At 42.4% G+C, this 26,443-nt stretch overlaps 1 protein-coding gene across 4 annotated transcripts in view; it reads right to left on the bottom strand.

Annotated features, from left to right (window-relative positions):
* CACHD1 (cache domain containing 1) overlaps positions 1-25,648 on the bottom strand; it is a 225,073-nt gene extending 199,425 nt beyond the window's left edge. Inside the window, exon 1 of one of the 4 annotated variants that reach the window (XM_031669497.1) lies at positions 24,836-25,648. In XM_031669497.1, coding sequence (XP_031525357.1) covers positions 24,836-25,033 — 198 coding nt within the window. In that variant the 5' untranslated portion in view covers positions 25,034-25,648. Of the gene's footprint in view, positions 1-17,104; positions 20,387-24,835 lie in introns of those variants that run through there. The other 3 variants (XM_031669496.1, XM_031669501.1, XM_021942461.2) reach the window with 3 other exon arrangements.
* Positions 25,649-26,443: the final 795 nt, after the last annotated feature.

The following is a 26,443-nucleotide window of genomic DNA, read 5'->3' as shown; positions in this document are numbered from 1 at the left end:
GGCCAGATGTAGAATAATTCTTCCTGCCTCAAAGATGGCTAGATTTTTCTTGACACTCTAGCATATCTCCTCTTAAATATTCTAAGTTGGCTGAACTTAAATACTACAACTACTACTAGTAACAATAAGCTAAAAAGTAATCAAAATATTTTCAGTAAGACTGAGGTGGGGCAATTTTGCATAATCCCACATCCTTTATAGAACCTTGAGCCTACTACCAGAAGTGAAATACACCACAAATTTCAAAGGATAGGCCTGAATGTAGTTCAAACAAGCACTAAAGATACATCAAGTCACTTTCACTACCACCCATGTTCTAGGATGCCCATTGTCTGGGACATGGGCCAGGTTGGCAAACAAATCATTATAAAATGCAAAGGTATTAAGTGCCCTCTTACCTTTGGCAGTACATTCAAAGCTAGGCAAATATATTATAATAAAACTAAAATATAGCTACCAAGGTCCCAGCCAACAAAGGAGAAAAGTTCATACATGTTCTTTTTTTCTTTTAATGGATTAGATATTCCAACTTTTGTTGTATTTCTTTGTGAAAGACAAGCTTGGAAAGAAATGGGAAAAGCAGGAGACACAGTCATAGCTTGAAGAAAAAGAAGAAAAAAAAGTAGGCTTAGATGAAGAAATTTGAGGACTTTGGTGCTAGGGCCCTTTGAAAACTCATTATAGCAATTCAGGTTCAAAAAGGGTCAAAAAAAAAAAAAAAAGGTAATTCTCTTAGCTCAGAGTCAAATAAGAAGCACTGTATTGGCTCTCTTTCTGTCCATGTGTATCTATCATTCCATCTCTCTCCCTATCAAGAACTGAGGGCAAAAAGTCCATCTGCCAACTTCAATCCCAGGCAGACAGACCAAGTACATTGGGGACACACCCTTTTGTGTGGCCATTCACACTTGGAAGATAAGGGAGAACTTAGTCTTTCAAGTACATATGAAGAGATGGTAGCCATTTTATTTCAACAGAGAAGGTAAAAAAAAGAAATAAACTAAGATTATATAGGAGAGCTTCTCCTAACACATAAGGAAGGAATTCCAGAATATAGCATAGACACTGTATACTGTAATAAACTTAGCTAAGGCTGGAATTTAGCATTCTATCCTCGGGTTTTCTTTCCTTTTCTGTTTCCTTCCTCTAATAATGATGACAATAATACTTTACATTTGCATTCATTTCCAGTTTTCAAGTTACTTCTACATACATTCATACATTCCATTCTCCCTAAGCAGGGGAGGGGAGGTTGGTTTCCAATACATGCCTACTTGGAACAGAGGACTGATCTAAACAAATGTATTTTCAACCACTGGATTTGTAAAGTATTTCCTGTTGACTGCGCTGTAACTAATACCAGTTCCTCTCATAACCCATGCCCATATTCTCCAGAGCGCCCCCACACAAAGAGCCCACTACACAAAGAAACAAGATTTATGCCGATAGCAAATATTATGGGGCTCACTAAATGCTGAATCAATTAATGTTATAATCCTAAGTGCTCAAGCAGAAGCTGACATGATTTGAATCCCACATCTATCACTTTGTGGCTTTCACATCTTAGATAAGTCATTTCTCTTTCTGAAGTTAGTAGCTATTTGCATTAGAAATAGAACTCTAACCCTTAGCATAATGCCTGGCACATAAAAAAAACACTCAAAAATGTGAGCACTATTTTAAGTCCTACTTACCAATAAATTGTGGTCCTTAGGAGATTTTCCCCCCTTTCCTAGCAATTTAAGCAACCATATCCTGTCAATTTAAGCAATAAAGAATTCCACTAGCCTTGTGGTTTCACTGGTAGGTAATAGGTAGCAAATAAAAGCAGCTACTACATGGCTAAATTCTAGATTGGAGCTTCCAAATCAAACTAAACAAAGAGAAATGTAAATTCTTTGTCGTGAGAACCATCCCAAAGCTTTGGGATGTTGTTGGGGAGCTCGAGAATTGCTATCCTATGTAAATAAATCTCGTCTGTGACCACTGCCAGAGATATGTCACTGATACAGCTTGACTTGTCCACATTTACCAATGCAGAGATTTCTTTCAAATTAAGAGAAAACAAGGGATAGAAGATAGTTAGAAAAGATGAGAAAATTTCATGTGTCTTACCAGGCAAAGCCAGAGCCACAGTCCCACTTTACAAGCCCCTACCTGGTCTAAAAGAAAAGTTATTTAAAGCATTAACTAAGAGGATAAGAAGCCACCATTGTTGTGGGCTTAAAGTGATCCACTTTCACTAGGGCTCAGAGTAGTGGGGCCCTCATTGCAAATGCAAAGTCCCCAGCTGGGGGTAAGAAGAAGAGAAAATGTTAAGATGCTCAGCTCTTGAAGTGCCAATACCCTGGTCTCCACATTCCAACGCTGGCCGCCTCCTCCCTCGTCCCACCGCTCCCTCCCATTATTCTGGAGCAGGTCCTTCCCAGCTCTGCCATTCGGTGTCAGAGAGACTTGGGAAGCGCCCCAGGAACTGTTGAGATGGAGAAATACACAAAGGCTCCCTTCCACAAAGCATTCTTTCACAGAGGCAGCCGTGTCTATTAAATAGGTCCTCTTAATGTGCATACACTTCTATAAGGAGATTATGAGAACCACGAGCTCACTAAATCAGCCCCACAAAATGTGTGTAAATCCACTGCAGGGAGGAGAAAAGGTGTGTGTGGCAGGGAGGAGGGAGGATTTAAAATTAGTGGCAGGGGGCCTCCACTCTTCTTGGTAATTCCCTGGGGAAAAGAAGGTGTAGACAAAACTGTCCAGTGAGGCTGCCACAACCCCTGGGTTGAGCCATTTGGTATCTGCACAATTCCTTTCCTCCACTTGCATTCTCATATTGTCCAGCTATGGGCCATAACCCTTGCAAAAATATTTCTTCCTCTAAGTCATAAGAAGAGAGGTGTAACAGTTCCCCGTGTGGTAATATGCACCTTGCACACTGTCTCCCAAATCTTTAGAAATAGGAAGCACAAAATGTAACAAGTAATTTTCCAATAAAATGTGCAATGCATTTTCTCAAAATAGATAAGTGAACTGCTCGGCTATATATTGATTAAGCCTCTCATGGGTCATCACACTGGCTTCATGAATGATTCAGCTCTTTACCTCATTATTTCTTCATGATCACCTCCTTCTAGAGAATAATTAAAGTTACACAAAAAGCAAGTTTACCCATAGTATTAAATGGAATGTCCTTTTATTTACCTAGCTATCCATAAAACAAAAAATCTTTCACTCAAAAAGTATTTCCAAACACTTGTAAGATACGCAAACGACTTCCCAGTTCACAAAGGGATTTTAGAGACATTTCATTCGATGTGACGACAGCTCTGTGACACAGATATTAACAACTCCTGTGTTACAAGTCAGGAAAGAGACCCAGAGAGATTAAGTGGAGCCCCAAGTCTTTCCTTCCAAATTCATTCATTCATTCCTTCAGCACTTACTGAGGGCTTAGTCTTGGCCTGGGCACTATTGAAGGTATGGATTCAGGGAAAGCAGATGTAGTCTCTACTGCTAAGTATCTCACAAGGGCAACCCAAGCTTAGGTGTAAGAAAACAGGCATCTTTCTAGAGAAGGCTATGTCAGAGCTGAATTTTCAGGGATAAATTCCCTGTTCTCTTCACATCAACATGTCCTCCACGACTCGCCAGTATTAAACTAGGCTAAGAAAAAATGGATCTGATAATCACCTTTGTGCCAGAAGACAAATAACTGGAGAGGAAGCCCAGGCAGTTCCAGTGGCAGTGCTGTCTTTCATACTGACGTTAACTCTAACGATAAGCAGAGTAACGGCACAGCGCTGTTGGGCACCTGGAGCTTATTGTTTCCGTGTGGCATATGATGAAGTGTCAGAACAGGGAGGAGTATATCTCCAAGAAGGAATGTGATGAGCAGGAAAACTCATCCAGTGAGATTGGCCTGGAGAGATCTGAAGCCAGGAGCCATTTGGTCTTGTCCAGTGGCATTAATGTACCCACAGACAAAGGCCAAAGGGGACATGGAGGCCAGAGCTGCTGGTCAACGGTTTGTTTTAAGAAAACAATAGGGGGACCCAACTCCATGCTATCAGAATAAAGGTCATCCTTCCCCATATTTTTCTCAAGTTATACAAGTGGCCTTATTCTTCAAGCAATAAAGAATTCCACTAGCCTTTTGCTAAGGATAAAACATCTCCAAAATATAGGTTGTTTAAACTGCAGATATAGAATAGTTTCTTCAACTGTCTTCTTTTTTCCAAATGAATAATGCTACCTAGATGAAAACAATGTTTTTCTTCACCTTTTATTCCAAATTTCTTTTTTTTTTTAAAAAAAAAAGCTTTTAAAAAATTCATACAGAAATATTTTAAAATTCATACAGAAATATTGAGGGAAGTTCCAGTTTCAAACCATCTTTTGTCAAGAAAGAACACTAGTGAAAGATACTTTCAGGAAATCAAGTACAGTATATGATTTCAACACAGCAAAGGTAGTGTCTCACTGTTAATTTTTATTAATAATAATAATAATAATAATAAAGGCTGGATGCAGTGGCTCACACTTGTAATCCCAGTACTTTGGGACACTGAGGTAGGAGGACTGCTAGAGTCCAGGAGTCTGAGACTAGCCTGGGCAAGATAGTAAGAGCCTGGCTCTACAAAAAACAAAATTTTTAATTAGTTAGACATGGTGGTGCCTGCCTGTAGTCCCAGCTATTCAGGAGGCTGAGGCAGGAGGATCACTTATGCATGAGAGACAGTCAAGGCTGCAGTGAGCCGAGCTGGGCAACAGAGGTGATATGGTTTGAATCTGTGTCCCCACCCAAATCTCATGTCAAATTGTAATTCCCATGTGTCAGGGGAGGGTCCTGGAGGGAGGTGACTGAATCATGGGGGTGGATTTCCCCCATGCTGGTCTTGTGATAGTGAGTTCTTGAGTTCCCACGAGATCTGATGGTATAAAAGTGTGGCACTTCCCCCCTTGCTCTTCTTTCTCTCTCCTGTCGCCATGTAAGGCATGCCATGCTTCTCCTTTGCCTTTCATCATGATTGTAAGTTTCCTGAGGCCTCCCCAGCCATGCAAAACTGTGAGTCAATTAAACTGATTTTCTTTATAAATTACCCAGTCTCAGGTAATTCTTTATAGCAGTGTAAAAACAGAGTAATACAGAGGGAGACCATTTCTTTAAAAAAAAAAAAAAAAAAAAAAAAGGAGAGGAAGCAGTCCTTGAAGAAAGGTACTTCTTTTCCCAGTGCTTTGGGTCAGTTACTCTATAGAGGGACCTTGGCATTCATGGACTGCATGTTTATAGTTTGGACCATTTGAGAGCAACCCTTGCACAAATTTAAGCAGGGTAACAAATTTTAGACATTGTTAGTATTACAGTCATATCATACTGGTCTCTAGATTTTAGGCAGATTAAATTATTTACTTTTTAAAAGTTATTTAAGCAAAGATTTTTCTAGAGTTTTATCTTTTAATTTTTACACGAGAACCCCATAGGATGGGGGTTTTCTGCAAATTAAAGGGCAAGAATTTTCAGTCCATGTTTGAAGAGAGAAAATGTTGCTGCTCTGCACCTATGTTCCCACCAGCATTTGCTGACTTCCCTGAGAATAAAAGGTTATAACTGAAAAAGCATGATACGAAGTACTTTTATATAAATTGTTGCTTTTGGTCTTCACTACAACCCTTTGAGGTAGGGTAAAATCCCTATTTTACAAATCAAGAAATTGAGGCTTGCTGAAGCCAAGTCACTCTCCCTTTGCATGACTCCTTCGTGATTGTTCTTAAAAGGTGAGATATTTTTGAAACTCACTGAAGGGAGAACATGATGTTAGCAAAGCATTGCACCACCCACAAAGTACATTCTCTCCCCTCAGATGTCTGAAGGGTACACACATCTTCTGAGAAGACGGCAACTCATCAGCTTGAGGAGAAAATGCCAAGTTTAAAATGAGGCTTGTTAGAGAAGAAGCTATCACAGTTTATTAAATTAGCTTTCTCTCCCAGCAAGTGTTTGATGTAAATGGCAAGGGTTCGAAGGTCAAACAGGAAGAAGTATGTGCTTTAATTTCTCCCCCCTAGAGGTGCATGAATGTTTTCTATTAACGAAAACCCTGTAGCCAACAAATCCTGGGCTTGGATCAAACAGCCCTCCATCTTTTAAGTTATAACATCACAAGGAGACATTTCAAGAGGAAACCATGCCCAGTCAGACCTGCAGTACCAGAGAGAGGGCTGCTTCTGCCCTTTGGGAATTTGAAAAATATCTTCCTTTTTGCTGAAACTGCTTAGTGACAGACAAAAATATCCCCAAATAGTTATTCCTGATCAGTGGACAGGGTCATCATTGAAAGTGGGCAGGGGCTGAGGTAGAGCTATTTGTACCTCTGGCCAAGGGAATTAGGTACCTTTGCACCACTCCCTTTGGCTAAGGTAATTAGGAATGGACGTTCTGACATCCAGCTTGGTCCACTGGGGTATGTATGAGTTAGGTAATAATAGCCAATACTTACCTGTGCTTAGCATGGTATGCAATGCATAGTAAATGCTCAATAAATAGGAACTAATAATATTATAACACTTCCCCTTTTCCTCGTCCTTAATAACATCCTCCCCATCTATTATCCCCACACAACCAGGACTCTTCCTGGCTGCTCAAATCTAGAAGTGGGGAGTAGAGTACAAAATTCTGAAGACTTAGCATTACATATCCTCACATGAAGAAAAAGCAAACACTTCCTGAGACCTCTGGCATCAGGCATTGTGCTAGATATTCTTACAAACCTCATCTCATTTAACTGTACAACAATGGTGGAAACAGCCCTGATTTTTACAGTAAGAAACCTGAGGTTCAGAAGGATAGCAAGAGAGCTTGGATTAAAATCCCATTTCTCCTAAACAGGCTTTTGTGAGTTGGCCTGAGAGTGGGGTCTGCTTTTATAACCCTTCTAGGTGAATGTTGTTCCAGACAACAGACTCTGAAATGAGCATTGAAAGCCAGACTCTTTGTAAACTGGGGATTGCTGGAACTGTCCATATCTCTCGCCTCCTCTGGGGAAGGTCTCTGCACTACTTAAAAATGGCTTTTAGTTTGGAGGACTCAACTCCTTCAAAAGCACATCCACAAAGCCTACAAAGGTAAGCATTCCTGGCAGGGCAGTCCTGGGAGAGTGGAAAATGGAAAAAGTCTCAGGGCAACTGGCAGCTCAGTTATAAGAAGGAAATAAAAAACCAAGTTGAAGGTTTATAGAAAACACACAGAGGAAGAATGAAGCATAGTAATTGTTTACAGGCCACTCGTGGGCTGTCTAAAAATGCCATAAATAAGAAATATAGCTTGGGACAGACTAGCTTAAAAATACTTAATCCCTCAAACACAGTCCTCCAGGGAACATGACCCATGGGCATCCATCAAGCAAAAATCTCCACCATTGCTTATGAACAATTTCCCATGATTTCCCGGAGCTGACCCTCATCCCCTGCTGTTCCCAGCCTGCTTACTAACTAATCCCCCAGTAGAATGTTCACTCCAGGAAAACAGGGCTGTATCTGGTTGACTTTTCTATCCTAGGTATCTACCAGACTACCTGGCTAGTAACAGACTTTAAATATATGTTAAATAATTATTTAGTTTCTCATTCACTTAATTTTCCTGGTTAAATTGTTTCAACATGAGAATCATTTCTAATATTTTAAAGGTGTTCTACAGTGATGTGAATGCTTTGAGGAAAAAGGCATTTACAGAATTCTAATGTGATGATAAAAGTAAGAATAGCTCAATGTTTATCTACACAATTTTGATCTCAGTCTTGTAACTAAGAGAATCAGTGTATAAAAGTCAAATTCTAATGAAATGGAAGATACCTGAATTCACTGGATAAGACATACAACTTGGCAGGTTGTATGCACAATGTGTATTGAAAGAAAGAATAATGGAGGAACATGTTGTTATGTTAGTAGACCTCCCACCTCTTCATTCAATGTCAGACATTTTGGGAAATAGTAGCACAATACTCTCACTTCAATAATTTATGAGCAAAAACACTAAATGAAAATTCAACAAGAAATTTACCAGGTTACCTGCAAGTCCTATACAATCTTGATTTGCATCAAATAGAAGACAAACTTTTATGAGGAAAATAAACTCAAAAAGGATGTTTTTCATGCTTTACCTCCTTAATAATATTTTACTATGTCATAATGAGATTCTCTGTACAATGACTCCTCTATAACTGTCCAGAGTAGATTTTGTTTTGGTAACTACAAACCTCTCAAAAATCATTTATAAAAATCATGTATTTTAGTTTCACTAACTAGATGAAATGATTGCAGGCTGTTTAAAAACCACATCCAAAAGTAGCAATTCTCTTTGTAACTTTTCTCAGTATCATCACAGAACAGACATAGCCAACCAGAAATTAGAGATGGACAAACAGAGATGGTCAAAGAACTGAAACTTACAAAACACAAATCATAAAAGCATCTACCACCAGCTACTTAAAAACCCAGTTCTATCTATAAAACATATTATGTTTTTAAGCTGTATCTGTAATAATATGTTTATAAAATGTAAATCCCACCAACATGGGCAATTCCAAACCACAATCACATCACCTTACAAAAAGTTGAAATTATATTCAAATATATAAAGTATTAGAATTGCCTTCTAAACCAATTGATTTGAATTCTCCTACTAACCAAATGAATTAAGCAGTTCCAAGCACTATTGTTGATGTAACACCACCATGCACTTCCTATGTTTCATGTCTCTCTTGAAATTAGGTATGGCAGGTGCTAAGTAGATAATCAGTTACTTTTTTTTTTTTTCAAAAAAAGAGGAGGTCCAGCATAACCAAGACACTAGCCAAAATGATCAAAATCATTCCCTGTATTCTACTGCCAGTGGAATGGTAACAGCGATAATTGTAGTAAATATTGGTGTCACCTCTCTGCTATCCAAATCACTGGATTGTGTAGGTCATAAAATGTGAGTAGAATCAACCCACTTCTAGGAGGTTTAGGCTGCAGGAGTAGGTCCTGACTGGCATAAACTAATGTAATCCCATTCTCTTGTATTCCACTAAGGTCCAGTCAGAGTGAGCCCAAGCCATCCTTCAAAGCCTAGGGGGGAGAAAGATGCCCTCTTCTCCTGAAGAGTGTCCTGTACCTCTGGGAAGCCTAGCATCACTGCACTCATTTTACTACAGGCAAAACGAGCCTGAGGATAAACTGACAGCCAGAGGGTGATAGAGCCAAGAGAGTGAAAGAAAGAAATGGAACCAGCCAGAGGGATCCTTCTAAGCAAAAGCCAACTCCCTTGTTCTTGTGCCTAAAACCCTCCAGTGGCTTCCCATTTCAGCTAGAACAAAATCCAAACTTGTTCTCCATAGTGATCCTATCCTCACTCATCTTCCTTTATTCCCAATTTTCTTCAGCGCCTTTGTTCAGCCCTTCACACACACTGATCTCCTTCCCTCCACAGGTCTCTGTATGCTTTATTCCTTACAACAGGTCCTCCCAGGCTGCTACCAATCATCATTCACACCTCCATTCAAATAGCAGCACCCCCAAGAGGCCTTCTTTGAACTCCATGTTAACCTACTTTATGTCCTTCACAGAACTGGTCAGGGTTCAACATTACCTGTACTTAGCGTTTACATGTTTAAATATTTATCTCCCTCTTATAAGAATGTAAGCTCCTCAAAGGCAGTCCCAGCTCCCAAAGCTGTGCTTGTGCATAACAGAAGTTCAATCTACAGTTTCTTACAGATTGACTGACTGACTAAGCCCAAGATTCTACGCAGGCCACATTGATCCAAAAATCCTAAATAATGCTTTGTTTTTAGCTGCAAACAAGAACTGCAAAACCCACAGCTCTCTTGAAGATTTGTATATACCCTGGATTACACTTTATTATTTCTAATCCTGGATGTCATTATTATTTAAACAATAAAAGCAAATTTCCTTTGAGAACAATGTCATTTGAAAGAAAACCAATTTGTAGTAGTAGAATTCGTCTCTCATCCCGAACATAAAAAGCATGTCTGAATACATACGTGTGAGCGCGCACGCTCTCTCAAAACTCGACAATAAATTAATATATGAAAACTTTTTTGGGTTATGGAAATGTTATAAAACCAGATAGTGGTGCTCACTGCATAATGCGACAAATTTAATAAAAATCACTAAATTATTTAAAAATCAATAATAAACAGCCCAATTTAAAATTAGCAAAGGTTTTGATATTTCACCAAAAAAGATACACTAATGGCAAATAGGCACATGAAAAAAATGCTCAGCATCATTGTTCATTAGAGAAATATTCACTAAAACCACAATGAGATACCACCTCACACATTTTATAATGACTAATATTAAAATGACAGATTCTACTAAGTTGTGGTGAGGCTGTGGAGCAACCAGGACTTTTCATACATTGCTGGTGGGAAAACAAAGTAATATAGCCCCTTTGGAAAACAGACTGGCGGTTTCTTATAAAGTTTAACACACACTTAACATATGGCATAGTAATTCCACCCCTAGAAATATGAAAACTTATATTCAACCCAAAACCACTATTAAACCCTGAATGTTTAACAGTAGATTTGAAACATCAAAAAACTCCCAGCCTGGGCAATATGGTGAAACCCTATCTCTACAAAAAATACAAAAATTAGCCGGGCATGATGGTGCATGCCTGTGGTCGCAGCTACTCAAGAGGCTGAGATGGGAGGATCACTTGAGCCCAGGAGGTGGAGGCCACAGTGAGCTGTGATCATGCCACTGCACTCCAGCCTGGGTGACAGAGAAAGACCCTGTCTCAAAGCAAAACAAACAAAACAAAAAACTACCAAAAACTCAAATGTTCTTTAATTGGTGAATGGATAAGCAAACTGTGGCATATCTGTACAATAGAATGGTACTCAGCAATAAAAAGGAATTAACTATTGATACATACAACATGGATGAATATCAAATGCACTGTGTTAAATGAAAGATGCCAGACTCAAAATACATATCATAATGTTTCCATTTATCCTTTTCTGGAAAAGGCAAAACTATAGATATGGAGAATATATCGATGGTTTCCAGGAGTTTCAGGTGGGGAAAGGACTGACTATAAAGGTGCAGCATCAGATAATTTTGGGGAGCGATGTTACTGTTGTATATCTTGACTATGGTGTTGGTTACATGACTGCATTTTCAAAATTCATGAAACTTCAACAAAAAGTGTGTATTTTCACTCCCATTAGGATAGCTACTGTAAAACAAATAAACCAAACAAAAAACAAGTACTGGTAAGGAGGGGAAGAAATTAGAACCCTTGTGCATTGCTGGTGGGAAAGTTTTAAAATGGTACACCCACTATGGAAAACAGTATGGCAGTTTCTCAAACAATTAAACAGAATTACCATATGATCTAGCAATTTCACTTCTGGGCATATGCTCAAAAGAACTGAAAGCAGACTCAAACTGATATTTGTACACTCATGTTTATAGTAGCATTATTCACAGTAGCCAAAAGGTGGAAGCAAGTCAACTGTCCATTGATGGATGGACGGATAAACAAAATGTGGCATATACACACAATGGAATATTATTCAGCCTTAGAAAGAAAGGAAATTCTGACACATGCTATACATGGATGAACCCCGAAGACATTATTCCAAGTGAAATAAGTCAGTCACAAAAGGACAAATATTGTTTAATTCCACTTTTATGAGGTGCCTAGAGTAGCCAAATTCAGAGAGATAGAAAGTAGAACAGTGATTTGCTAGGAACTGGCGAGAGGGTGGAATGGGGCATTATTATTCAATGGTACAGAGTTTGGGAAGATGAAAAAGTTCTAGAGATGGATGGTCATGACGGTTGCACGACAATATGAAAGTATTTAATGCCACAGAACTGTACACTTTTGGCCACGACTAAAAGAGTTACTGGGAAATATACCTGAATTGACGAGGAATAAGAATCCAAATTGCTCCCTTAGCACCACCCTTCTGCTCATATGCCGTCAGCCGCGTGGCTTTCTTTCAGTTTTTAAACTACACCAAGGTCCTGTCTCTCAAGATCTCTACAAAGCCTCTTCCTTCTGCTGGAATGCTAGACCCCCTAAACCTCTCCCTGGTTGGCTCCTCCTTCTGCCATGTCCCCTCCCAACGTCTCCCTTGATTGGTTCCTCCTTCTGCTTGGCCCCCAGCCCCTCCCCTGATTGGCTCCTCCTTTCCATCACTGCTTCAGATTCCCTTTTAGAGTTGTCGCTCCCGCTCACCCTTGTCCAATAATGATTTACTGAGTACTTCTAAGAGCCAATCACCATTCTACAGGAATATAGCATTGAACAATACAGTGCTTACCTGTGAGAGGTTAGGGGGCATGACGAACACTAAAAGAAACAGGGTAGGAAACAATGAGGAAGGGCAAGGGAGGTGCTGTTTCAAAGAGGGTTGGCAAGGATACTTCTTGCTGTTCTCAAGCAAGAGGAGCAGCAAGTTCAAAGGTTCTGGGTCAGGAATGTGCTTAGAGTGCTGAAAGAACAGAGTTATATGCAAGGGGGAGGGGAGGTAAAAGATAAGGTCACAAAGGTGGAAGGGGCCAGATCACATCCAGCTGCGAAGGCCACCAGTAATTCAGGATTGTACTGAGTCAGATGAGAACCTTTAGGGACTTTTAAGCAGAGGTATGACATATCTGACTTACATTTCTAAAATATCTCCTTGGCACTTTTTTTTTTTTTTTTTTTTTTTTGGTAGAGACATGGTCTCACCATGTTGCCCATGCTGGTCTTCAACTCCTGGCCTCAAGGGGTCCTGCCACCTCGGCCTCCCAGAGTGCTGGGATTACCAAAGTGAGCCACCACACCCAGCCCAGCCTGCCCTTGGTACTCTTTCTAAAGGCCCCATATTTCCTTCATAACATTACTCAAAATTTACAACGTATATTTATTTGTAAGATTATTTGTTTAATGTCTATTTCACCTAGCAGGCTGCATATTTTATAACAGTAGGAATCATGTCTCTCTCTTTGTGACAACATAAACTCAAATCCAAGCATAATACCTGGCACACCGTCTGTGTTCAATAAAGATTTGTGAAGTGAATTAACTAATGAACTCTAACCTCTAGGATAAAGTAGATCCATGTATATTAGTTTGCAAGTACACAATCATTTTTGTATTTTTTACATTCCTAAATGTAGCCCAACTTTCTCTAGTTGACTATATTAAACATTAGAATCAACTAATACTTAGAGTCTACTTAAAGTCCTAATGTGCTTGATACTGTAGCAGATACTTCTACTCACCTGAAACGTTCTTAATCTTTAGTAGCAGATAAAGACCCTAGACATTTCATAGTAATTCTAAAGTAATGAAATGGACACATTAAACATAGTAGTAAAAGCTAAATTTGTAACAGTAACTACTAAAAAGTTACAAAGTCTACCATTTAAAGGCTGCTGGGCAATGTCTGTGGTCTAGAAATTTTTGAGTCCTCATAATGTGACACAGACAGGGGTAACCACCAGGACTACGCAGTGTTCTTTCCTGTGTTCTGTGTTCTTTCCTGCAAGAGCTCATGCTCTAATAAGTCGTCTCCAGGATGTTTTACTGCTTGTAACTCTTGCCTACATTTTTTTATCTGAATATGTGCAAATAATATATTTGCCTCTTTCATGGTCATCTGAAATCATACTATCTCAAGTTTAAAACACTCCTAACAAATGTGTTTGGTTCATAATTAGCACACAGGCTAACCCCCCGAAGACTACAGAAGTGGCAAATTTCCCCTTTTCACAAATGGTTCAGTGAAGCCAATTCTGGATCAAACAGCCAAGACTGCAACAAAAAACCAACCAACCAACCAACCCAATCTATGTTCTCCAGGTTTTTCCCCAAAACCACTCAGGGCAGCAACAACTCGGTGACTAACAGTTCCCTAGAAAGGGAGTAGAACAAGCGGCAGAAAGCACTGGCTGTCTCCTGCAGTGGCCAAGGACAGCTCTTATTCAGGCACCACCAAGCAGAACATGGAAAGGAACCCATTTCAGCATGTCCTGTCTTTGGGATGTCATGAGAAATATAGGCTTTAGAGAGAGCCAATCCATTAAAGCGGATTGTGTTAGGACAAAGAAGGCCAGTATCCTGGCAGAGGTACATGGAGTAATCCAAGTGGGGGGAAAAAAGTCCCATGAAGTTTCATGTGAGTTAGCAAATGATAGAGGATGGACAAGAAACCCAACAGGTCTTTCTACACCTCTAGTCCCTTAGAAATGAATGCAGTGATCACAGAAAAACTCTTAAAATATTTAAATATACAGGCATATGCTACCAGTAAAATGGACATGAAAATATCCTGAAACAATTTATAAATACTATATATTTATATCGGAGATGATATACTTCCAATTTTCTTTTTCAAATATCTTTTAATGGTAATACACAGCACAGTAATTGCCATGGGTTCATGGCTTCTCTGTAACATTTTTTTTTTTCCTATATAGAATCCTCACCTTATTTTCAAGTGACATAGAAATAAAACTACTGTAAGCTGGTTAAATTTTTATATACAGAGTCAAGGCAGACTGATGAATCTATATTTCAGCATATTTATAGATCATTAATTTCTAGCAATTCGTTTTTTGAATTAAGATTTTTTAAAAAAGAAAGCAAGAAAAGTTGGCCACCATAAACTAGACTCAGTTTGTGTTTTTCCTTAACATGCGCCTTATCAGCTCAGCCACAGCTGAAGTGATTCCAAATTGCTTTATGACACACTTGGATTTTCTCCTGCTAATAATTCCTCCTTCCTGCCCATGACTGGCAGGCTTCTTCCACACTGCAGTAATGTGGGACAGCTAATTATCTACCAATCCACCTTGCTATTCCATACTTGGCGACTTTTATCTGCACAGGACAGCTGCACTCTCTGCGTTTGAAGTAAAATGTCAGTCTCTGCTAATGCAACAAGACTTACATCACTAATGATGTCTCCACACTTTGAAGAAACAACTCAAAGCCTAATTAAAAATTCAGATTCATTTTCACTGGTTTGCCGATTTTCACTGTCCTTCCACCAGGGCCTTGAATATCTTTAAAAATACTCCATGCAAAAATAAAATAAAATAAAAATCCAAGGGGAAGCAAGAAAAAAAAAAAAAAGGGCTGCCGTTTTGGGCTTTGACTGCATCTTTATAATAACTGTTATGGTTGGAAGAGAACCAAGACATTATCATGTACAAGATAAGAATTTACTCCCCTGGCTTCCCCTCTACAATTACAGTAAAGCATACTATTTCCAGAGAAATATGGACGATAAGCTACTTTTTACATTCCCCGCTCTGGTATTTAGGTGTTGGAACTTTTCAAATGATAATTAACTCGGAAATCATTTGACTGTGTACATCTGAAGTACAGAAAGCTACCTTTGAACTCAGAAAAAAAGAGGGCAAGGTAAAGAAACATTTAAACGACATTTAGTTTGTTTCATCATCACATTAAATGAACCATTCCTCCAAAGTAGTAATCCTATTGCAATTTTCACAAAATAAAAGGAGACAGAGAGAAAGAAACAACTTCATATCCCCTTAATGACTAGGGAGAGAGAGGTAGGTCACAAAATCCAATTCTAAATAGAACTTTACCTGAAAATTACAGGTAGAATTTTCTTCTGCGGCTTTTACATAAACAAACACAAAACAAAGTCATTCCTCCTCTAAAGTATTTTTTAAATAACTTACCTTTTCAGAAAAAAAAAAAAAAATGCTTCAATGGTACTGGTTCACAATGATAGTTATTGACCAGTTAAGTTTGCACTTAAAAAAATCCAACAACATTCTAGTAAGTCTAAGAATTTTTTAACTTTCTTCACTGACTCACTGACTTCTAGGTATTTAGCAACTTAAAAATCTAGTCAGCTGTCAAATTAGACCATCAGCTTTAAGTTCACAGCCATTCAATCATTAAGTCAAACTTGCTTTTCAGAAGAGGAATGTATACTACTATGTCAAGTTTCCTTTTCCATTCTAAGAGAAAAATGGGGGGAAAGGGGGGCTCCCACAGTATATTATTATGAAAAGGGTCAAAAAATGAGAGACTAAAACCAAAACATGAGTTCTAAATCTATCACTTACTACTGGTATGATCTCCAGAGAGCCACTTCCTCTCTGGGTCTCAGTTTCTGTAAAATGAACATTTGTAAAACAAGCGGGGCAGATTTGACTCTCTCTCTGGTCCATCCCTGTTCTCATAGCAGCCAGTGATCTGTAGATCTGAGAGGTCAGGGAGAAATGGCAGGTCTGCTAAGCCTGGATTTGCACAACTCCACAGGAGGGACCGCTGGGCAGCCAGCCTGTCTTTGGACCAGAAGCAGGGAGTCCACCTTGCAGGATCGAACTAAACTTGGGGAGGCAGAACCCAGAAATGTAGCAGGCCTTGGCAACCGGTGACTGCTGAACAGCGTCTGAGTCTGAAGACACTTTGGCTGAGTTTTCTAGGTTCTAAGCTTTCTCCAGATTTTTGTTTCTTCTCCTCAGAGCACCTCACCTCCAAATACAAAGAACTTAGGCACAAGCAGCAGCTAGTTCCCAACTTAAACATTGATAAGCTACTGCCAGCCATACTGAAATAGAGGGGAGAACCTATTTAAGAAGTAGGCATGCAAAGAGACAAAAACAGCGTACTGGCCACATGCTTTGAGCCCTAATCCAGTCCTGCCCAAAGATCTACCCCAGACACTTCAATTGCATAGGGCAGTAGCTTCCTTTCTTGCCAGTGTGAGTTGAGTGTTCTGCTGCCTGCCATGTCACAAGTCTTTACTGACATGAAGGATCCAAGAAACACCCCCCAGCTTGACCTCTGCCTATTTCTCCCACCTCTATTTATGCCCTTTCTTCCAACTAGTTCTCTAAACTCCAAAACCATAATGCCATCTTTCCACTCATCAAAGGTGCTACGCTTTTCCTCAAAAAGGAGCCTTTTGGGAAGTCCACTCTGACTAACCAACTCCTACTTCATTCCACTTTCTCAGGGAGGCCTGCCAGAATCCCTCTGTGCCCTTAAATAGGTTAACATCCCTGACACTTTCTCCAAGCATCCCGAAACGCCTCTCATAACATTCATTACCTCAGAAATTAACTGACAGGTAGGTATCTCAAACCTAACATAGTGCCTGGCACCAAGTAAACCTTCATCTTGTTGAAGTCATTATGATGACAAGTTCATCTCTCAAAGCAATCCATTCTAGAACTCTTCTATCAGAAAGTTCTTCTTTGTATCACAAATAAATCAGCCTCCCCATAACCAGCACACAACCCCTGCGTTTTCTTTCTGGAATCCGCTGAATAATCCTAACCCAGACACTGCAAATTGGTGGCCTCTGGCCCTATCCAGCCTGCAGACATGTTTGGTTTGGCCCACATGGTGTGTGTGTGTTTTTGTTTGTTTGTTTGTTTTTGTTTTTTAAACTGAATTAGTTGCCAAAAATTTAAAGATATTTTATGGAAAAAACAGACACCCAGCTTCTCATAAAAAACAGTCATGTGACCACATTGGACCCACATGGCTACTGGGCAACAGAGTAGCTGAGTGGTCCTGCCCCCCTTCAGCCTTGGCACAGCCCTCCAGCTTACAACATCCAACACCACTCCCTGCTTACCTACACCTGGTCCACTTCATTCGTTTTGTCTAACTGACCTCTAGAAACACGAATTCGATATAGCAACCCTGGGTGTACTCAGGGTTCCCATATTTTAGCATTTATTTCTATATTGTCTTGAGCCATCCAAGTTGGTTTAGCCTCTCTGGATATGACAGAGCTCTGCGGTCTTAGGGCAAGGCACTAGATGTCCTATTACTCTCAGCCTCTGTGTAATGAGGAGCCCAATGAATATTTGCTGACAGACTGATCAGAAGATACCGTTTATTAGTCCAGCTCTTCCTCTTCAATCTGCCTGTCTTCTCTCCCAGTTACAGCTATCTTGCTTGGTCCTTTTCTGACTCTTGTGTCTTCTGGAAGAGGCAGAGAACAGGGACAAGCAGTAGATGTGGTTCATGTTGCAGCAGTCCAGTTTGTGTGCCTAGGCTACATGCCAGCCTTTAAGAAAAACAAGGACCCTCCCAGTCTTGTGGGGAAACCCAGGCATGAAATCGAGGGCCAGACAGCACAATTAGGGATAGACCTAGAGGAGCTTCCCCAAAGAAGCTTGGCATTACATCGGGAAGGCTGGGGAATTTGCTGGGCAAAGGTATTAGCGAATTTGCAAAACTCTAGGAGACTCAGCAACGGTTTTATTCAGGCACATCATTGTTAAAAAGTGTAGCCTAAACAACCTCCAAAATATTTATATCTATTTGTCAATTGTAAATTTTATACACTAGTATACCAATATATTATATATATTATAAAACATTACAAATATAGAAATTAAATAAGGATACAATAAAAATGTCATAGATGAAATTATGTGATATCCGGAATTTGCTTCAAAATAATCTGAGGGAAGAGCAAGTGGAGGCAGAGGTAGAAATGAAACCAGCCTGACCATCAGTTAATAACTGTCTAAGCTGGGTGAGAGGTATGTGGATATTCATATGCTATTTTATTTACCTTTGTATATGTTTTTAAATCTTTGTAGTTTAAAGAAATAACGATGACTAGCCAGGTCTAGCATTTTCTTCAGAAAGCCCCAAGCATGGTTTTGCACCACATCCAAAGGTCTGTGAACCATATCTTAAAAACCTGGGGGCAGAGGATTGACCATATTGAAATCTGCAGGTCTACAAATTAGATTTCAGTTTCCTTCAGGCTCAGGAGCTACATGTTTACTACCTTCCAGGTTCTGTGCCCTGGCGCTAAATGAACTGCTCTCACATGTATATTTCTGTTTATTGACTGCTCCTACCTGAAGCCCTGAGCTAGACACTTGGTTATCCTTTAAAGTATATTTCCCACCATCAGCTACATGAAATGCAAAGACATTGAAGTTCAGAGTGATGTAATAACATGCCAGAAGTTACACAGTTAATAACCAACTGGCTGAGTCAAAATTCTTGTCCCTGTTGTCCCTTCATATTTTGACTTTCAATAAATTCTTACTCCAAGGTCCAAGCATACCTAAAATAAATCCCACTCCATCTAATACTAAAATTCCAGAGTTCTGCAAGGTTCCTGCCTGCAAGTCCACTTAAGCTCAAGGAAGGAACTCCTCAAGCAGCAACCAGAAATAGCACCAACATGTTACGAAGTGTAAAACCATCTCCACTCCCTCCCCCAAGCCCTTCCAGACTCAAGTACTATTGGCAGGAAAAACATAATAAGCATAAGGAATAAGGCCAGCTAAGATAGGCATTAGTGAGAAGGAAGTCGAGGAAGTGCTAAGCACAACAGAGACAGTTTATCAGAAGTCATTCAACATGCTTTTTCTTGGGCTAATTCCTGACAAGTTCAACTCAGAGTCATCCGTCTGTCAATGGTCAGTTTTCTTCTATTCTAAATATCCATTTTCAAAAGAAAACAACACAGCAGTTTTTCCACTAAGGCTTATATGGTACACAAGGCATAGAATCAAACCACATTATTTGCATATACAGGTGATTTTTCCTTCGAAAATGTTCTATATTGTATAATTTACACATTCAAATCATTCTAAACCAGCCCTGTCCTATCATGATGCATGTGATTTAGAGGAAATTACACATCTTACCAAACATGACTGCAAACCAGCTTGCAGTTACAATAGAGCCAGCAAGATGTTTATGTCCAATAACCACAGAAGCTCTAGGATAATGGCCAAAGAAATGAAACATGGGAGCCATACGAAGGGGCACAGGAGTCAGAGTCCTGTTCAGGTATTCAAGATACACCAGCTACCTTGTCCAGTGTCACCAAAGGAATCAGAAACATCTGATGAACTACTGATTTGGCTACCCTTCATGTGTGAAGCAGCAGCAGCAACAGCTGCTCCTGCTTTTAGGACTGGCCTGTGTATGTGGACATTTCACTGAAAAGGACAAGGGAGAAGTAGCTAACTTCTTTGACTTCACCAAAGGGGCTTGGGCAAGGCTCCTCTATGCTCCCACAATATCCTGTTTCTCTCTGTACCACTGCGCTAACCTACTGCAGTGTAACGCCTCTATGCCTCTCGCTAACCACCTGTATCATAATGCCTCTTTTTGTGTCTATTTCCATCATTGGTTGAGAGATTAAGTGCATGGGCCAGGCTTTAGTCACCTTTGACTGCCAGTTTAATCTAACCCAAGACCCTTCATAGAGCAGAAGCTCCCCAAAAGTTTGTTGGATATATGCGAAAATGAATAATGCAGGACAGACACAGTAGCTCACACCTGTAATTCCAGTACTTTGGGAAGCCAAGGTGGGAGGATCACTCGAGGCCAGCAGTTCAAGACTAGCCTGGCCAACACAGTGAAACTCCATACCTACAAAAAATAACAAAATTAGCAGGGTGTGGTGCTATGCGCGTGTAGTCTCAGCTACTCAGGAGGATTGCTTGAGCCTAGGAGTTTGAGGTTACAGTGAATTATGATCACATCACTGCACTCCAGCCTGGGTAACACAGCAAAGATCCTGTCTCTTAAAAAAAAAAAAAAAAAAAAAAAGGAATAATGAATTTAGTGCATTGCTGTTTTACTGCATACAAAGAAGGGTTGCTCTTTACTTTCAGCTGTAGTCACTATTTACAACATTGCTTTATATCTTTGACACTTCTGCCCCAGATGAGCCCTTCAGTTCCTGAACACGCCTCTGTTCTAGCTGCTGCTTTTTCTTCAATTGGAGTTGAAGCTCCAGTTCTTGCTTCTGGTATTTCTTCTGCCCTGACTGGAAGAAACACTGCTCCTCCCTCCCTCCCAGGCCCTATCCAGCAGCTGTCTGACCAACCTGCTGCTCTGTCTGCCAAGTTCATAGTAAGTGTGCCCAGCCCAGCAGAGTTGGGCTAACTTTAAGGCAGGCGCACTGGCCATGTGCCAGGCCCTTGCTGTTAGGAAGCCTGTATTGTCCTATAATGTTAAATGGGCCTTATAAGTGCCTGGCGAAATGGCTCCCAGAGCCAGATATGCCTTCTAACAAGCAGGCATTGTTATTTAGCTGGTTTACCTGTGCAATCTTATCTCCTCCTCCAGAATGTAAACTCCTTAAGGAGTTGTGCTGGAATATGTCCTTGTAAAAAATCCCCTGAATACCCAGCATAGAGCTCCATGCTCAGTAAGCTTTCAATAATTATTTCTCCATTTGAGAACAACCACATCCATCAATATTTCTCCATCCCAGCTTAACATTAACAGATGCCTTTACACGCACTATTTCCTTTAAGTTCACAGAGCAAATCTTGAGGAAGAATCACCATCCTCAATTTTACGGATAAAAATCACCCATCTTGCAAATGGCAGAGCTGGAATCCAGGTCTCTACCTACCCAATGTGGGGCTCTTTCCACTCCAAGATACTGCTTGATAAAAACTTGTTACACGAATAAATAGGCAAAAACATGTCTCCCTGGACACAGCCACTTACTGCTCCCAGACCTCAACGCCACCATGGTTCCTCTGCACCAGACCAGTGAGGAGATGATGATTAGGTTTTTGACTTTTATCCATGATGTATGATGTCTGCTGCCAGGGGAACAGTATTCAGTGACAGCTTTCCCAGAGCACTGGCTAAATTGGTTGGCACAACTTATTTAAAGATTTTTTAAAACAGTTTGTCCATTATTGAAAAGGAACAACAAAAATCATGAGTAGGCAGCCCCCACTGGAGAATTTTCCAAGAAAATCTTCAAGATAGATGCTTTTCAAACTGTCTTCCCTATCAGCAAGTACAAAAACTACGTCATGGGAAACTATGGTGCTGAAAGAAGGCTAGGTTTCTGTTTTTGTAAAATTACCCCCTTGCAACTCCTTATAAGCAGTAAGTGCTGCCACTCGAAATACTGCAAAACAGCAGGCCTGGTTTGAGGGCTACTTTGTAATTTCTCAAACTTTACAATTGTCTTTCAAGAATTTCAGCAGCAAAAGCCATATAAAAGTCTGAACATTGACTTTTTACATATAAAGAGACCTATGGAACATTTCTCATAAAGTGAGATGCTGTCCTGAAAGGCCTGTACTATGCTCAGAACGCCAAGGTCAAATGAAAGGAGTCAATCCCTTAAGCAAGGGAAGACATTCTTTTCCAAAGAGACACAACTGTCCCCCCTCCACCCACACCCCGATCATCTCCGTAGGAAGTCAGACCTTAAAGCCTACGTGAGGCTTACCTCTGAAAAACAGATTAGCTCCACATCTAGAAAATCCAACATGCTGCAGGGAGGGCTATATAACCTACGCTTTAGGTAACTAAACCCACATAATTTCAGAGCCACTGAACAAATCCCAAAGGTTTACAGATGAGAATGTGGGGCTCAAAATCTTTGTTCTAAGGTCAGAAATCTAACCTGCATTCGACTTTTTTTTTAAACTAGTCTAACTAAATTAAAAAGAGACACTTTCTGCAATTTTCCCAGATAGAAGCAAGTGGCAGATCAATGTACAGCTCAAGAAGTAGAATTTAAATACAGTATGTGTGTCTCCTTTCAAAAAAGGAGAGAAGCCACTTCACATTTTGCCACACAAAACCCTGTCCACAGGAGGTCCGTTTCCACAATGAGGTTGCAAAGGTGTTAGAAAGAGGCCAGTTGGGAGGAGATAAAGGGCCATTTGGGCACAAACCCCCCACCGATCAGAGCTTTTTTTCGAAGTGTCTCTTTTTCAACAGGGAAGCCTTTTAAAACTACATTTGCTTAGGATCCCTACCTGAATGACAATGTGTTGGGATCCAATTTCACCTTTTGTCAAGGACTGGGTGAGAAACAGTAAAACGGCTGTCAGCATCTCAGAAAAAGCCAGTCCTTAGCTTACAAGGAAAAGGCATGGGGCGGGGTGGGGGGGGGGCGGGTAGGGGAGAATCCTAAGATTTCTTGTCCGGCCCTAGTGATGGAGTGAAGGTGGCAAATGCCTACAAATCCTACAGGCAGAGTCCATAACTCCAATATATTAAGTTTCCTTTATTAAAAGAGGTGCCTCAATGCAAAACTACAATTCTGTTTGTGCTCTGAATGGAAACATTCACCACTATTTTTTTAATCCTAGTTTTCCATCTTTTCTAAAAGTCACTTCACTCCTAAGAACTCAGCAATAATCAGAAATCAGAAAATGCATATGGACAAAATTGCAACTGAATCTGAACCTGAAAGATCGGCATAGTTGAATGATGCATCTTAAAAGCTTATCTATTATTATGCAAATCAAGAAAACCCAACTCCGTTGCACTTCAGGGCCGGGTGTCTGCAAATAAATGCAAAATTACCTTTCAAAATCCATCCACTCTTCAGTCCTCAATGTCACCCTTAAAAATAATCCCAGTGGTCTTTCCCTACAGTAGAAAAGGTCTGTGGAACTTGCCTCAGGAAAATTGTAACCTCGTGGGTTACAATTACACTGGTGTGGGGAAGTGGAAAGAAGGAGGAAGAAGGAAAAAGAAAAGAAGGAGGAGGAGAACAAGAAGGAGGAGAAGGAGGAAGTAGAAGGTAGAAAAAAAGAGAAGAGGAGGATGAGGAAGAAGAAAGAAGTAAGAAACCTAAATCCCAAAAGTGACTTAAACACCTCTCCCGGTGGGAGGTGGAAGGAGTGGTCACAGTAGGATGGAAATCAGAAACCTATTCCAAGAACGCATTCTTGGAAACTTCGATCTTTCGAAGACCACATTCATCCCCATGATTGTTAGAATGTATAAGAGAATGGTGTTAATTTATCTAAGAATGTTATAGCAAAGGTTTCAGGCTGGGAATGTCATCTCAACCTCTCCTAATCTAGTGGGCCTTTATGGCCAAGTGGATTAAAATAACAGCGGGGAAGAATCTCCAGGTGGTTGGTGTTCAGCAATTTTTACTACTGTTGGTCGTGAGTAACATCATCAGGATTCCTTACTAGCTGCGGGCAGTTTTTCTGTTACTCCCCCTTCCTCTCCCGAGGAGGACGGACATGATAAACAATTTGGAGAAATGGGAACCTTATTCACTTTGCTCCCTTTCTCCTCGACCCAAAAAGGCACACACGAAACAAAAATCATACAGCAGACAACACGCAAACCACGGCAGGATATGCGGAAAGCAACAAAAAGAGTCCCCCAGCAGGATTAGAGTCGGGAGTCTACCGGGAATCTACCAGGCCAGCCCCTCCCCCCATGCTCCCGGGCGGGGAAAGGAGCGCGGAGCCCTCTCGGAGGGCCGCTCTCCGCCGGGACCTAGGTGTCCCCGGGGCAGCTGCGTACGCTGCGGCGCCTTCCCTCCCAGCGCCCATCGGTGCGCCTCGGTCGGGGGGACGCGAGGACGCAGTCAAGGGGGTAGGGTGGGGAGTTCGGAAAATCGTCCGAGCCAGACGGGGCTGGCTGCTCTGGGATGGGGACACAAAGAGGGAGGGGAGTTTGCAGGGGTGGCAGGGTGAAAACAAGCCTGCATGGGAAATGGGTGCAAATTAGAAAAGAGGTGCGAGGAAACTGAAGAATCCTTGACGAGATGAAGGAGCTGGTACTCAGAAGAGCGGGGCTGTGCAGGGTCAAGTGGGTTCCGTGCAAAGGGCAGGGGATTCTGCAGAAGAGAAGGGCAGGGGTAGACGAGTGCATGGAAGAAGAGTTGGTGTATTGTCAGGGGGTCTGTACAGAGGACAGAGGGGTCCGACGGGAAGCCGGGCTCTGTGCATGCAAGGAGCCGATGCACACAGTCCAGGGGACTTGTACCGGGGAGTGGGATGGGGCTTTGCGCAAAGGAGAAAGGCGAGATATCTGGCCAGCTCGGGGGCCACTTACCTGCATGGTGACGACCCCCAGCTCCTCGACCGCCAGCCTGCGCATCTGGCTCGCCAGCACTTGTGCCTCGTCCAGGATGGAGAAATCGGCTTCGGCCCCGGCGCCCAGAAGCCAGCACGCGACCAGGCAGAGCAGCCAGAGGGGCGGCCGCAGCGCCCGGGCCCCGGCCGTCTCCTCTTCCTCCGGCTGGCGGGCCATGCTGCCTCCCCCAACTCCCCGCCGACGGGCTCCGGGCGCGGGGAAGCGGGCCGCGGGAGGTGCGCCCAGGGCCCGCTCGGCGCACCCCGCAAAACTTTCTTCCTCTGCTGCAGGCTCGGCTCCGCGTCGCGGTGGCGGCGGCTCCTAAACTTAGGAGGCGCCCGGCTACAGCGCGGGAGCGCGGGCGGCCACCATCGCAGGGCTCGGCGGCGGTGGGGGGAGGAGGCGGCCGCCCGAGCGGTCCCCGGAGCCCGGCGCCCACACGGCCCCCGCGGCGCAGAGGGCGTCTCCGAGAGCCGGGGCGCCCGCAGGCCGGGGTGCGCGGGCCCCGGGGCTGACAGTCGGAATCGGAGTCGGAGTCGGAGCCCGAGCCGAGCCGCGGGGCTCTCGCTTCCTGCGAGTCCCGGCGCAGCTAGCAGGCAGCGGCGAGGGCGGGCGGCGGCCCCGGGGAGGAGGAGCGGCGGCCGGGCTGCGAGGCTGGGGCAGCCACCCGAGCGAGGAGGGAAAGGGAAGGCTTCACAAACCCACACAACTGAAAGAAAGAAAGCAAGCCGTGGGGAAAGGGAGGCGTCTGGTGCCACCACGCTGCGCTCCGGCTCTGTGCACTTCCCGGCTGGGCCGCCGCGGCGGCTGTGGAGATTTATGGAACTAGCGAGAGAGGCGGGGAAATTCCCCCGGTTGCCCCTCCTCTCTCTCCCTGGCTCCCGCCTCAGAACCTGCCCCCCGGGACGCCGGGGGCCGGGGACCAGCCTCTCTCTCTGCTCGGGGACCGGCCCAGCCCGGGCAGGGGAGCCCACGGACCTTCCCGTGGCTGGAGGGGTAGACCCCCGCCAGCGTTCCCCGCCTCCGTCCGCGCCAGGGAGCCCACTCGGCCCAGGTTCCACCCATCGAAAAGTCCTTTAAGTTCTAGGACGCTGGCTGTCTGCCTGGCAGCGGTTGGGGAAGAAGGGGACTGCCATGTGTAGGTCCACTCCCTCTCCTCGATGTTATTCATCACAATGACTAGCCTGCGTTCCACCCACAGATTTCTGTTGGAACCAGCCACCGTGTGCCCGGCACCGGGCTCGGGGGTGTGCACATTATCATAATCTCCGCGACATGCCATAGGAGATACGTATCTTTATCCCAATTTTTTAGGTAACAAAGACTGAGGCTTAGAGAGGTGGAATAAATTGCCAAAGGTCACTCAGGGGATAAGAAACAAATCCAGAGTTTAAGCACAAGTCTTACTCCAAGGCTCTTGCTCCTAAACAAGACACAGTTCTCTCTGTCTCTCTTTGGAAATGAACCATCTGATCCCGTCAAACACAAGAAAAAAAAAAGAAGAAGAAGAAGAAAGAAAGAAAAAGAACGACTGAACCGGAGTCCACCGCGCACACACCTGTTCTGCCTAGCATGGAGAGGCAAGGG

Source organism: Papio anubis, chromosome 1, assembly GCF_008728515.1.
Source record: "Papio anubis isolate 15944 chromosome 1, Panubis1.0, whole genome shotgun sequence".
Classification (NCBI taxonomy): domain Eukaryota; kingdom Metazoa; phylum Chordata; class Mammalia; order Primates; family Cercopithecidae; genus Papio; species Papio anubis.
The sequence above is the reverse complement of the archived record's forward strand: the minus strand, read 5'-3'. Positions and strand labels throughout refer to the sequence as shown.